The following is a 14,132-nucleotide window of genomic DNA, read 5'->3' as shown; positions in this document are numbered from 1 at the left end:
CGGGTCGATTGGGATACCTCCATCATGGGGCATTTCCAAAAGATCTTATAACAGCTAAATGTCAAACTGTGTAAACAAACATAACCTTAAATGACCTTTGACCTCCGTATCTGACCTGCAGCTACGAGCCAAGTTTGGTTGCATTATGATTTAAACTGTTCATATGAGACCAAATTTTAACCAAGTCTTAAATAATGGTATTTTGACTTTTGACCAATGACTTTTGACCTCTGTATATGACCTTGAACACCACCAATAGATGAGAGTTCCCATAGTGCAGCTACGACCCAAGTTTGACATAAAATTTATTGGTTGAGCTACAAGTTTTTAAAAACTCATAGCAAGACCCAGAAATATTTGGCGTTAAAGCATCCAATTTTATTATCATGTTGTGGATCCAATATTTTCACACACTTGGATTCATCAAAACATGAATATGGTTGCAATAGGATTTGAACTGTTCATGTGAGATTAAATTCTAATTTACAGAATATGACCTTGATACAACCCAAATAAAGAGTAGCTGGAGTTTCTGATCATGGCCCACCTATACTGAATATCCGCCTATCCATTCATGAGATACAGCATCCAGGGTGCGAAAATGCGTATACGTACGTACATTGCAAAAAACAGTATGCCTCGCAGTGGAGGCATAAAAATGCATCAGATTCTTCTTTTACTTTACCATGATCAAACTTCCATGAGCTCTTTTCATTGAAATTTAGGTTTCCAGTATACTTACTTAACAATTCCATGATCCAATTTTTGATTAAGTACTTGTAAGTATTAAGTACTTTTCATGTTTCTATTATCTCATTATCAACAGGGATCTACATATTTTTTTTCCACAACTTCAGTCATTTTCTAATTGTTCCATTACTGTACATGAATGAATTTCACACAACTCATAAAATCTTGGCCATGCATCAAATTGCTTACACTGACTCACCTGTGAAAGCCTTGATATACCAGTCAGAAAACTTGACATATTCTTTTGTTACATTTCCAGGACTGCCATACCTATAGTTTCAAAAAATATATAAACAAAAAAATAACTGGAACTGGAAAGTTTAAATACTAGTTTTATAAAACAAAATATTGGTAATCTCTACTAAAGGGAAAAAAACATTTGTGATGGATTTGTCAATGTATACATCCAATCCTATATATTGAATGATTCTATAGAGCTTTATTCTGCAAGCTGCTCCTGAGCCGTAACACCAGTTTACATTGTGAAGGTCAATAACCTTTTTACGGGTACTTAGCGAGACGGTTGTTCTATTATTAAGGAAATGAATAACAAAAAGAGAAATGTACATTAGCATGTTGGTAAAAATACTGAAATTCAACTAGCATTTCATTGAAAATGAAAAATATGGAACATATAACCATTTAAGGTGGTACTACACCCCTTGAAAAATGTGTGACTATTTTTGCATTTTTCTCAAAAAATAATAACACATTGGTAACAAAAGTTATGTAAATTATAGGGTATTAGGAATCAGGTTAGGGAACAAACCAACAGATCGATGACGTCCTATAAACGAAACTAGTTTTAATATTTAAGTTATTAATGGATTTCGATCAAACTTCTGAAGGGGCTGTGGCTTCACTCGATGTTCATGTAATGTGAGGGAGAAAAACCAAGAGTTGACACATTCTCCTTTGAGCTTCAATACAGTGCAAATTTAATAACACAAGTCCCACTCAAGACATTACCAAAATCTGCAATACATGCATGACACAAAAATCAACCTGGATACGGATAAGTCTTACCTTTCAAACACCCTTGCTAATATGTGCAGGGCCCATTTCTTGCATTTCCACCATGCCAACTCTGGTCTCTCATCTAGATTTATTTGAAGAGTAGCCTGAAATCAAAAGCAATATTGGCAGGAATAAGAATTTCCTACATTGTGTAGCTAATAAATTAACACTGCATCAGGCAGGACAAAAATATGGATGTATTTTGGTCATCCAACCATATGCATGTCCTTCTCACACCTCCCAACCCAAATATTTTGCTGTGCTGGAACAAAAATACTTGATCAATGCTCACTCTCAACCAACTTAAAAAGAGAATGCAGAATTCAGCAGGTTTTTTCTGATGATTTTAACAAATTTTTTCTTTGAAATTTTCACATCTGAAAATGCGTATTGATTTTTTGTAAATACCCGATAGGATTGTGCATAAAGTCTATCATTCCACTGGTCTCTTTGACATTATCATGGGGTATAGCAGTTCTTGGAATAAAAAATTGTTTAATATTTAAAAAATCAGATTTAAATCAAATAAATCGCCAGTGATTTTACAGTTGTAGGAGGAAAAGATGTTGATTCAGGTATCAACCAAAGCATTTTGACCAAATTCCTCATACTAGTGGCATTTTTTAAACTGAACACTTTATTTTGATACATCCTATACAACATAATATTAAGATTTGCAAACATTAACTATGGCAGGGGAACAGTCACAGTGAGTGCAATATTTATTATCTACCATGGCAGTTTGTGTATATTTTTCAGTAAGTACTGTATTTGAATGTATTTTAAACTTGCCACGTGCAGTGCACATAATTCAGAGTACCTACTACAATGATGACAACAAAACGAAAACAGAGAAAACATAATTTACAATTTACAAATTTTGCCTTTAGCATGAAGATTCCCCGCATACTCTCAAACAAACCCACCCCATACACACATAAGTGGAAGCCAGGGATGCAAACAAACACATCCCCACACACCCCAGTAGTTACCTCTGGCACTGGTCTGTCAACAATTGTTTGGAGTACCTGCATCCACTGTGTGAACACCTCTTTTGTGACAAGCTCCAATGGCAGGTTACACTGTGTAGAAAAAAACAGATATTCTTTGCATCAATAGATTCAATGCAATTATTTAGGGTCTGTTTATCAAATGAATGACATGGGACCAATATTGATGGTCTAATGCCTGGAAAATATGGATATCAGCCAGGGAATTCATGGGGACTAAGGCTTATGTAAACTCAAGTGTACACATTGACAATGTCAACGACAACACATGCATGCAGCACATTTGATGGCCCTTTTTTCCAGGAAATCATGACAAAGAAAATGTTCAAGGGAGAAACACAAACTTAGTACATTTTCTTAAAGTACCGGTATATATGCAATTTAAAAATAAATTGCCATCTACGATTCTGGGCAAATCGATGACGTCATAGTACTGACATCATTTACCATGCAGATTTTAAGTCAATACTTGCAAAAGCTATCGGTTTCTAAGTGAATTTCACCTGTCTTTCGCCGTCACCGTCTTTCGTGGTCACTGTCTTTTGCGGTACTGATATTTGATATATTTTTTTTTAATGTTCTATTTAATGTTATAAGTGACGTGAGAGGATATTGTCATTTAAAATTACAATTAAGAAGGTCAGGTGCAATTTCAGTGTTTGAGTTAAATTTGTTTATCGGTGGGCACCCCATTTTGAAAGTTTTGGTGCAATTTCACCTGATGCAGCACAATTGGAAGTGCAGTCTGAGAACAATCAAAATAAATTTACAATTTTGTAGGACACTTATGTTCAACATGAGCCTAAATATTTTGCACACACAGATTATCTTTCAGCTACTCCTGTATGAGTGACCCAATATCGGACGAACCCTCTCCCATGAGCAGGGTTCATAATTAATTATTGTGAAGTCCCTTAGTTGAATAAATGTAGGCCTTCAAGACATGCTTAGCCTTACCAGACTTGCAACTGCATTGCTGAAAAGTCACCCAATTTTTTATAACAGTGCAGAAACACTTTTTGCTTTTTGTTGTTGCATCTGTTTCTGTCAAAAGTCACAGGAAAATCTTCAAAAGTCACCCATTTGGGTTACCAAACCAGTTTGGCAACCCTGATTAATTTGTCCTTCAACACATTCAATAAACAAACACTCAACTGTTAACAATTATGTTCTCCATAAAAACAGTCTAATGTTGACTAATTAGTTGAATAAACAATACATGTTAATTGCTTCTCCTGTGTAATGGTATGAGTGACCCAATATCAGACCAAAAAAGCGCAGACAAAGGATCTGCAGGTGTTCATGTTTAAACAGCAACCCAATAGGCGAATAGTTGGTAGTGAATTAGGCCGAAAGGCCCTTTCAGTGCTTTTGAAACTAATTAACTTAATTTGACCCCCTTAACGTAAACAAAAACAAAATTCGATGTTTTATTGAAGTGCGCACGACCTTGTTCTTCGCATCGCAAAAGCCTGTTTTCCAAAATAATGTAAACCGTAAAAGTTTTTAGCCTCACCAATTTGCCAGTTTCATTAATTTATTATAGATGGTTGACCAGGCCAACTCTGACCAGGTAGGTAGCCAGCATCTGTTTTTGTGCAGTATCTATTACCCGCAATTACTAAATATTTATACTAGGATTTGGGCAGGTAACCTGGTCCTTACATATCACAATGTTCTTTGACACTGGTCTGGACCTTGACAGTTGGACATTTCAATTATCTTGGATTATGTTAATGCCATAAAATTTTGAGTTTACTGTAATATATAACTTTTTAATATTTCCTCCCATTTCTTCTTGATTTAAAAATCATTATTTCACTAAATTTCCAACTCTAAAAGTCACATGGCTCAAGACAGTATGTTGGCGGGAAATATGAGTCGGGAATGCAAGCATGCAAAATATTGTGATTAACGCATGTGATTTGTGTTGCGTGACGTGGCGCAAACCTGAGTGTATGTCCATTTGATATGTCATCACTGCCATCAAATGTTTGAACCATATTTTGTACTCTGTTCTTAAGGGAACTGGAATGAGCATTTTGGGCGTTTCGACAGTATTTTTTGTGGGACATGAGATACATCAGACCTATCGAATTGCATTTTGAATACGAAGAATGTCTTTCTGATATCAAATAATTTTCATTTTATGAAATTCACGATATAATACAAATTTTATGACAAATTATTAAAATTTGATATTTTTCACATTTTTGAGATATAACAGTCCTCGAAGTAAATTTTATAAATCTAATGATATAGTCTTAAAGTGTATGTAGCTGGGAGGAAAAGCCGACGGTCAATTGAAAATTTTGACCTTTCATTTTTTTCCCAAAAGACCTAATTTTTTTGGTGTTTTGGGAAAAAATCCATATCTTCAATACTGAAAGGTCAAAATTTTCAATTGATCGTCAGCTTTTCATCCCACCTACATACACTTCAAATATAAATCATCGGATTTATAAAGTTTACTAGTGTACTGTTAAATATCAAAAATATCAATTTTAATGATTTGCCATAAAATGTGTATTACATTGCGAATTTCAAAAATCAAAATTATTTGATATCAGAAGGACATTCTTCAGTATTCAGAATGCAATTCAATATGTCTGATGTGCTCTAAAGTCCCACAATAAATACCGCCCAAACGTTCATACCCCTTCCTTAAAATTACAAAAAATGACTTGGGCAATTAGCGTAGCAGGCTGACGATAGGGGATGCTAATGGAATCTCTCATATTCAGTACTTTTCATCTCTCAAGCCTTTCTACATATTATCTTTACCTGAATAAGAGCATAGAATATCTTGAGAACCATTTTCTGCAGGAGCACTGATGCCTCTGATGCATCAGGCAATAACTGTACACATCTGGCATAGAGCATAGGCAAGAGACTTGACATGGCTGCATGTAATGGTCCTCGCTCTTCGGGCTTCTTGTATCTGTTGAAAAGTGGAAAACAAATAGTGTTACATCAACTTGAAAAGACTGATCAATTTCTGTAAACATTGCAAGCAATGAAGCAATGCAATAAAATTCTCACTAGAATCTCTGCAAACAGGTTAGATAGGAGGCTATAGAGCTCAACACTAACTAAATCACATGCATGGTACAAATAAGGGTGATCCATATATCACCTGTTTTCGAGTTCTCTTAAATTGGCTGTTTATTCTACCTAAATTTCATGAAGAACCCACAACTCTTGACAATGATTATTTGCACCAGACTTGGGTTTCTCTCCGCCACATGGTGGTCAAGGGTACCTACTATATACTGTAAATTGCTATTGTGTTCAAAGGGCTAGTTTGAACAGCATATAGAGGCCTTGCATGTGACGTATCATCCCGTAAATATGGCGGACTACTCAAATGCATTCAACAAAAGCATGATCGCAATCTACCGTGACAGTTAGTCTCACACACATAACCCTGCACTACGATCAAATAAGTTGATGACAACATTTGATTGAATGGACTGCACTCCGCCATAACTACGGTGAAGGACACCGGTTCAAATCCTTTGTTTGGAGCCAATCAATAATTTCATGCAGGGCCTCTATAATAGGCGTAATAAGTACAAGGTGTCCCATAAAAAGGTTACATGTAGAAAATGAACCGCATTTTGTGACGGTACAAGAAAACAAATTTTCAACTCCATATCTTAAAAGAATCTTAACTTATGAGCGCAAGATGACAGAGCTGTCAAAAGTGGATAACCATCAAAATATCGCACAACGAAAGTTGAAACCAACTTTTTTACATTACTTTTCTCTTATTTTTTCATGGTTGAACTTATTGCACAAGAAACATTGGAAATTAAATATAGTACACTGAAAATAAATCAGTTTTAGAGCTTCTTGACTCTCAGAGGTAATAAATAAAGGAAAATTAGAGAACATGCTTTTGGTGAAGGCATTTCTGCAAGCTGTATCGCCTGTCATCAACATAGGGAAATTAATAACAATCTTTAGCATTTAGGTTTTATCGAGTTGAAATTACTGCTGTGTTATATACTCTGAACTTTTGAAATAAAACTGAACAAGTTTTACCATCTGTTCATCAGAATAAAATACTGCATCTGTCATGCTATGGCTGGGCCTACTCAAATGCCCCGCCAAATGCATGGTGCCTGTGATGGTGTTATTGAACCATGTGGTGCATTGTGTCATGTAAACAGCTTGCTCAGGAATGTGTGGAATGCGGGCTAAGTATGCAAGTTGTGGACTTGACATTCACTGATATACTAATGTAGTACACAGTATATAGATTATGTCATGAATATGATATTTAATTTAATTAATTTGTTAACATTAACTTGGATTATTTTCAAAAATCTACATGTAACCTTTTTATGAGACACCCGCTACCACTATTTTAATCAAGGCGGTTCCCAAACCACGAGTCTCGCCTGCTTTCGCGATTGGTAGTGAATGAACCTGCAACAATTGGAACAATTTTAAAATTTGACCTTTGACCCATATTGACCCTGAAACTTTGACATTGGGGGTCATAAATATTTTAAACATGTTTAGAATGTCATAAGGATCATTCCTGTTGAATTTGGGCTCGATAGGTCCAATTTTGAAATTTGACTTTTGACCCTAAACTTTAACCTTGGGGGGGGGGGGGTCATAAATATTTTTAACATGTTTAGAATGTTGTAAGGATCATTCCTATTGAATTTGAGCTCAATTGGACCAATTTTAAAATTTGACCTTTGACCCATTAACTTGGAGCTTTGGGGTCATAAATGTTAAAAATTTTTAGAATGTCGTAAGGATCATTCCTATTGAATTTGAGCTGTATTGAACCAATTTTAAAATTTGACCTTTGACCTTCTAAACTACCTATGGGGTCAGATATTTTTAACATGTTAAGAATTTGAATTTGATCTCAATTTTGAAATTTGACCTTTTCCCCCTAAACTTTGACCTTTGGGGTAATCATGTTTTCAACATGTTAAGAATGTCGTAAGGACCATTCCTGTTGAATTAGACCTCAATTAGATCAATTTTTGAAATTTGACCTTCGACTAAACTTTGGGGTCACAATATTTTTAACAATCATAAAATTTGACCTTTGACCCATATTGACCCCTAAACTTTGACCTTTGGGGTCATTAATGATTTTAACATGTTTGGAATGTTGTAAGGATCATTCCTGTTGAATTTGATTTTGATTGGACCAATTTTAAACTTTGACCTTTGGGATCATAAATGTTTTTAACATGTTAACAATGCCATAAGGGTCATTCCTGTTGAATTTGAGATCAATTGGACCAATTTGGAATTTTGACCTTTGACCCATATTGATCCATAAACTTTGACATTTAGGGTCATGAATGCTTTTAACATGTTTAGAATAAATGAACCTGCAACAGTCTATGGTGATTTGACCCCCGAATGACCCCAAATTACCATGACCATATATAGCCATTTTTAGTTATGTATGGCTATGTATGACCATGCATAGCTCTGTATAGCTATGTATATCAAGCCATGTACAGCTATGTATATCAATGAGCCATGTGCAGCTCTGTGTAGCCATGTATAGCCCTCTATAGCCATGTATAGCCATGTATAACTATGTATAGTCATGTATAGCTATGTGTAGGTCATGTAGCCATGCATAGCTGCATAGCTGGAACTTGTTTCCCCTCCATATTCGCCTTTCACCCTCAATGTATTCAAGAAATTGCTCAAGACTCACCTTTTTCCATCTCAATGTTTTGTTCCTTATATGGGTGTTTCCACAGTAATGAGACCCCCCTAGGTTTTATTGCCCTAATTTTTGTTCCTTATTTATTTTCATAGTTTAATTTAGACCATTGTTAATCTTTATAAGGAGATAGCGAGCAAAAATTCAATGCCATACTCGGCAGTGGGGTTTGACCCCCACCCTTTTTATTTTACCCCCACCCTTTTTACTGAGGCACCCTTTATACTGAAAATTCCTGACCCCCACGCTTTTTACTGAGGCACCCTTTATACTGAAAATTCCTGACCCCACCACTTTTTGTATCCATTGATGAAGTCACACGCAATTCGAAGTAAATCAAGTATGATGAATTCTGCACCTATTTCACACATGCTAGTCCGATGTTTTTCTCTGTACTGTACAATAAACATTTTAATGCATAACTGTACTTTTTTGGCGTCCAAATGTTGTTCTTGTCATGAACTGATTCGTATCTCGCGTGCGCTCTGTGACTTATATCCTACCCTTCTTCGCTCAATCAATTATGCATACTAGCGGGATACCCGCGCTTGGCGCGGGTCCCCGCTAGATGAGTAAATGGGAGCGTTCACTATAAAAGGAAGAATTACTGAACAGGTAGAATCATTGAAAAGGTACATTTTATTTATTTTTCCCCGTATTTATTACGTCCTCTCATAGCGTGTATGCGGACGTGTTCATCCGTTATCATAATCCTGTGACCCGTCCATGTACCTTTTTTTCTTTTATTTACTATTTATTTTTCCTTCTTTCTATATTATTATGTCCACTGGTCTCTGGCTCGCAAGTCGCGTGGCTCTGCGCCATTTACGTGCGCATTGGCATAGTGCGCATTACGCACGCGGCGCTGACGCGCTGCCTGCCAGCTGCAGTTTTTCATAACAAAAAACCCGTTTTTACCCATATTTTCACTGATTTTGCAGCCAATTCTTGACCGATTTCAACCAAATAAAGTCCAGGCAATTTCCGTATATTCCTCGATCTCCGTATGAATTTGGCGACATTTGGATCGAAACTGGACGGAGCCTTTTACATAAACCACATACATACATACACACACACATACAACATTAGCCTATTTATAGTAAGACTAGCGGGATGCCCGCGCTTCGCGCGGGTCCCCGCTAGATGAGTAAATGGGAGCGTTCACTATAACAGGAAAAATTACTGAATAGGTAGAATCATTGAAAAGGTACATTTTTATTTATCTAAATCTGTCTCTTCTAACATTTTCTTTTTCCTCTGCTTAGCTTGTGATTTTCCGTTTCCATGTTATTTATTTATTTAACCCATTTCCCATTGTTTTCTAAATCTGTTCTTTCTTGCATTTCCCCTTTAGCATCTTTTTTTATTTGCTGCTTGTGATTTCCCGTTTCCATGTTTTTTATTTAATTCTGTTCTCATTATTTTAGCTTCTTTTTTTCTTGCATTTCCTGAATAGTTTCTTTCCTTCTTTGTTTCGTTCCCGTTTCATTTAGTTACTTTAACCCGTTGGTCTAATTACTCGTACCTTTTTGTCCTCATTTTAATTTAATTTTTCTTTATAGTACCGCTTCATCCCGTGACCCGTTTTGTCCTTTATTATTTTTCCTTCTTTCCGTATTATCATGTCCACTGGTCTCTGGCTCGCAGTCGCGTGGCTCTGCGCCGTTCTGGCGCCCATTGGCGTAGTGCGCATTACGCCTGGCGCCGACAGCTGCCGGCCAGCTGCAGTGACAGCGTAGGCTGACAACCGATTTTCATAACAAAAACCTGTTTTTACCCATATTTTCACTGTTTTTGCAGCCAATTCTTGACCGTTTTCAACCAAATAAAGTTTAAACCACTGCCGTATATTCATCGATCTCCCGTATGAATTTGGGGACATTTGGATCGAAACTGACTGAGCCTTTATAGGCATATATACATACATAGATACAACATTCCCCTATTTATAGTAAGATGATTAATGACGTCACTCATACATACGATCGATGTAAAGAATTTAACTACCACACATCGTAACATGTCATGGAAAAAATCGGACATTTGCATATCACGGAAGGGCTTCCGGGGAGGATATTGTGCTGGTCTGGACTCACGTAAACAGGCGCTTGCATCAAATGGAATTTTATCTTGCGCAGGTTTGGTGATTTTTCTTGGAATTATGATTGTTTTAACATTCGATAAAAATATACTGCAAGCTGAAACAAGCCCACACTTTTTATTTTATTCCCACGCTTTATACCATTCCACGCTTTTTACCCAAAAAGTTTAAACCTCCACGCTTTTACCAATTTTCAGAATTTCGAACCGGCACGCATTAAAAAGCGTGGACTGCCGAGTATGATGCCCTACCTACATTTTGTCCACATAAACTAGGGCTGCTAAGAATCTGCGACTCACGTTATTTGCGCCATAATTTGGGTATTTTGACATTCTTTTAAAAATCTTACAAAAAATCGTAAATTTTTTTTAAAATTTTTTTTTTGCAATTTCCCAAAATCCAGAAAAATCACACCCCTGCAATACAACAAATATGTTACAACCGTTACTAATTTTCCCCATAGGGTTTACATGGACAAATTTTTCAAAATTGAGGTAGGATATTGAATTTTTGCTCGCTATCTCCTTACTCATGAAGATTAACAATGGCCATAATTAAAATCTGAAAGTAATAGGAAAAAAAGATTAGGGCAAAATAACCAAAAGGGGTCTCATTACTGTGGAAACACCCATATGCATCCTTGGTATTAGCCAATACATTTATTTTATCATAATTGCTCTGGGGGGCTTTAAAATTGTATTCATTTATCATGTTGCTTTTTAATAATTATTGCTGTACATGTAAGTGATTTATTTATGCTGTATAATTTTATATTATATTGTGTTTTTAACCATGTTATTTGCTTTTGTACAGTGCTGTGGTAATATTTTGATATAGCGCTCAATAAATGATGTGATATATAGCTATGCATAGCCATGCATAGCTATTTATCATACCATTAAGTAATTTCCTGTGTTTTCATTGGATAAAGCGCCCCAATTTAGTGACATGATATTTCTCGTATCATACCTGCTGAGCGCGTCACATGCGCGTATCGATGCACCATATCATGTTAGTAAGGACATACACATGCACGGCTCTACATTTGTTGGAGAATTAGGCCTTCTTTTGAGTAAAATTGTTCCAGCCAAGAATTATGCCAGTCAATTTTTTTTTTCATTAGGGGCCTATGTGAGATTTTTTTGTATGGTATGAAAAAATTGTTATTAGGTTCGGTTTAGGGGTGATACGGATTACATCTAGTCTCGGAGTCTGTATCCAAACCTCACCTAATAACTAATGGTATAGCCATGTATATGTTGTCACCCCCAGACACACACATTCACACACACACCATAGTGGTTACGTACTCCCCATTCCAGAAAAATACAGAACTAATTTTTTTGGATTTAAAAAATATTACGGTATCCTGTTTTGCCAAATGAAACATAGCTAAATCCTAATCCTTTAGCTAGTCCTAATTGGCAATGGAAGTAAAATTTCAATATTTGGTCAATATTTGGAAATAAGGGCCAAAAACATGCATTTTTACTGCATTTTTCGACCTTTTTCATATTCTGTGACAATCAAGCCCAAAGACTTGAACAAAGACTAATTTCAAGTTATGCATTCTGATTTTTAGAAACACATTTTCCAATCTTTTTCATAACCAATTAGCAAAAGCATAAAGCAACATACTATACTCAAGATTTTGAATGCTTAAAGACTTGTGCCGAGTCTTACAATTTTGTATCTACAATTGTAAGAAAACATGCAAAATTTCATTTTTTTGGACCATTTTCCCTCAAATTGCAAAAACATTAAAATTTGACTTTTATTGCTAGTTGGCAGGGATGGAAATTTCCACCCGTCCGGTGCATTTTCACCGTGATATTTTATCATATTCCATCTCTAGTTGCTATGATATTTTTTTCTTCTTTTCAATTCTAAGTCAGTTTTGGTCAGAAACAGGTGCAAAACATGTGCAAACTCAGCCAATTTTCACAAAATTCTGGTTCTTCCACACTTCTTAAACTAACGTTTTGTTGTCATGCGACGAAGCATGTGGTGCCACAATAATACAAAAAAATGTTATCATTTTGATTTTGTCTTTTAAATTTGCTTTTATTTATCGTAACAATAATATTAATAAAGGAAACGTAGATTATTTAGGAAAACGTCAACTTAAGGGGGTACTACACCCCTGCCCAATTTTTTGCATATTTTTGCATTTTTCTCAAAAATTATAGCGCATTTGGGACAAGTTAGGTATTTTATAGGGGCAAGGACTACAACTACTGCAATGGAAATTTTATTTCAGCAAAGACAACAGTTGTGGAGTTACAGTCAAAAATGAGGGAAAACCAATATTTGATACTTGCTTTGACTTGCTGAATTTTCAGTACAGTAGGTGTAGTCCTTGACCCTATAATATAAATATCTTACTTGTCAACAATGTGCTATAATTTTTGAGAAAAATGCAAAAATTGACACAAAATTGGCCAGGGGTGTAGTACCCCCTTAATATATTAAAAACAGAATCTTTTCAGGTTGTGATAAATAATTAAATAAACATTAACCGCACGTCGTCAGTCTGAATATTATTTCATCAATCGGGATTTCCCCATCAAACCATCGTTCATGTCGGTCGTTATGGAAAGCATAAAAAAGTGCAAGATTTCCTGATGTTGCATACTTGCATTTACAAATATTACTGCATTATTCCTAGCAGGGTGGTCAAAATTTTGGGGCTTTTATTATTTTAAAAATAAAAAAGAATGGAAATGTATTTTTATCATCAATTAATGATTAAGTTTTTGGCTTCATGCACACAAAGTGAGTCATGGATTTTAAAACACACGGCGGCTGTCGCGTCTTTCATGCCGAGAAAATGGACCCACGAAAAACAGCACTGATCGCGATTTGGCGACTGTGATTATCGGACGAGTACAACTTTGTTCGGACGTGTAAATTTTTTGACCTACTCGCCCGATTGGCGAGTGGCAAAAAAAGTTAAGTTCCATCCCTGCTAGTTGGGACTAACTTTAAGGATTAGGATTTAGCTATGTTTCATTTGACAAAACAGGATAATAATAATTTTTAAAAAAAGTTCTGTATTTCTCTAGAATGGGGAACAAGTCTCGCCCTGAGCATAATTCTAGTTCACATGAGACAAAATGTCGGAGTGCATTTTGAGCCTTGCACTTACTCATAATTCTTGACGAGTTGATAGATGGCAATGAACGCACCATACCACACCTGTGGGTTCTCCATGCTGATGTAATGAAGCATTTGATCAACAACCTGATCCCATCGGCCAGGGAAGTCATACTTCAAGATGACACTCAAGCACACAGCCAACTGCACTCTGTGAATCATAATAGTATACATGCATGCAATGAGTGATAATGCAATACTCTACTGTATCATGTATTCCAGAATAAAGGTATTGTTTTTAGCCGCTGGAGTGCATCTATCGTCTCATAACACGGGCGACATCATTAACAAGAACGATTTCAAATGGAATGAATATTTAATTTTTAATTTGAAGCAACTAGCCCGGCAATCTTTCTAGCTTTTTAAGCTTACAAGTGTA

At 35.9% G+C, this 14,132-nt stretch overlaps 1 protein-coding gene across 1 annotated transcript in view; it reads right to left on the bottom strand.

Annotated features, from left to right (window-relative positions):
- Positions 1–14,132, bottom strand: part of LOC140168562 (importin-7-like) — a 58,209-nt gene that overhangs the window by 33,283 nt on the left and 10,794 nt on the right. The window contains 5 exon segments of the mRNA XM_072191963.1: positions 950–1,020; positions 1,777–1,871; positions 2,760–2,849; positions 5,562–5,718; positions 13,746–13,904. Of these exon segments, the coding sequence (XP_072048064.1) occupies positions 950–1,020; positions 1,777–1,871; positions 2,760–2,849; positions 5,562–5,718; positions 13,746–13,904 (572 nt within the window).

Source organism: Amphiura filiformis, chromosome 13, assembly GCF_039555335.1.
Source record: "Amphiura filiformis chromosome 13, Afil_fr2py, whole genome shotgun sequence".
In the NCBI taxonomy this organism is placed as follows: Eukaryota; Metazoa; Echinodermata; class Ophiuroidea; order Amphilepidida; family Amphiuridae; genus Amphiura; species Amphiura filiformis.
The sequence above is the reverse complement of the archived record's forward strand: the minus strand, read 5'-3'. Positions and strand labels throughout refer to the sequence as shown.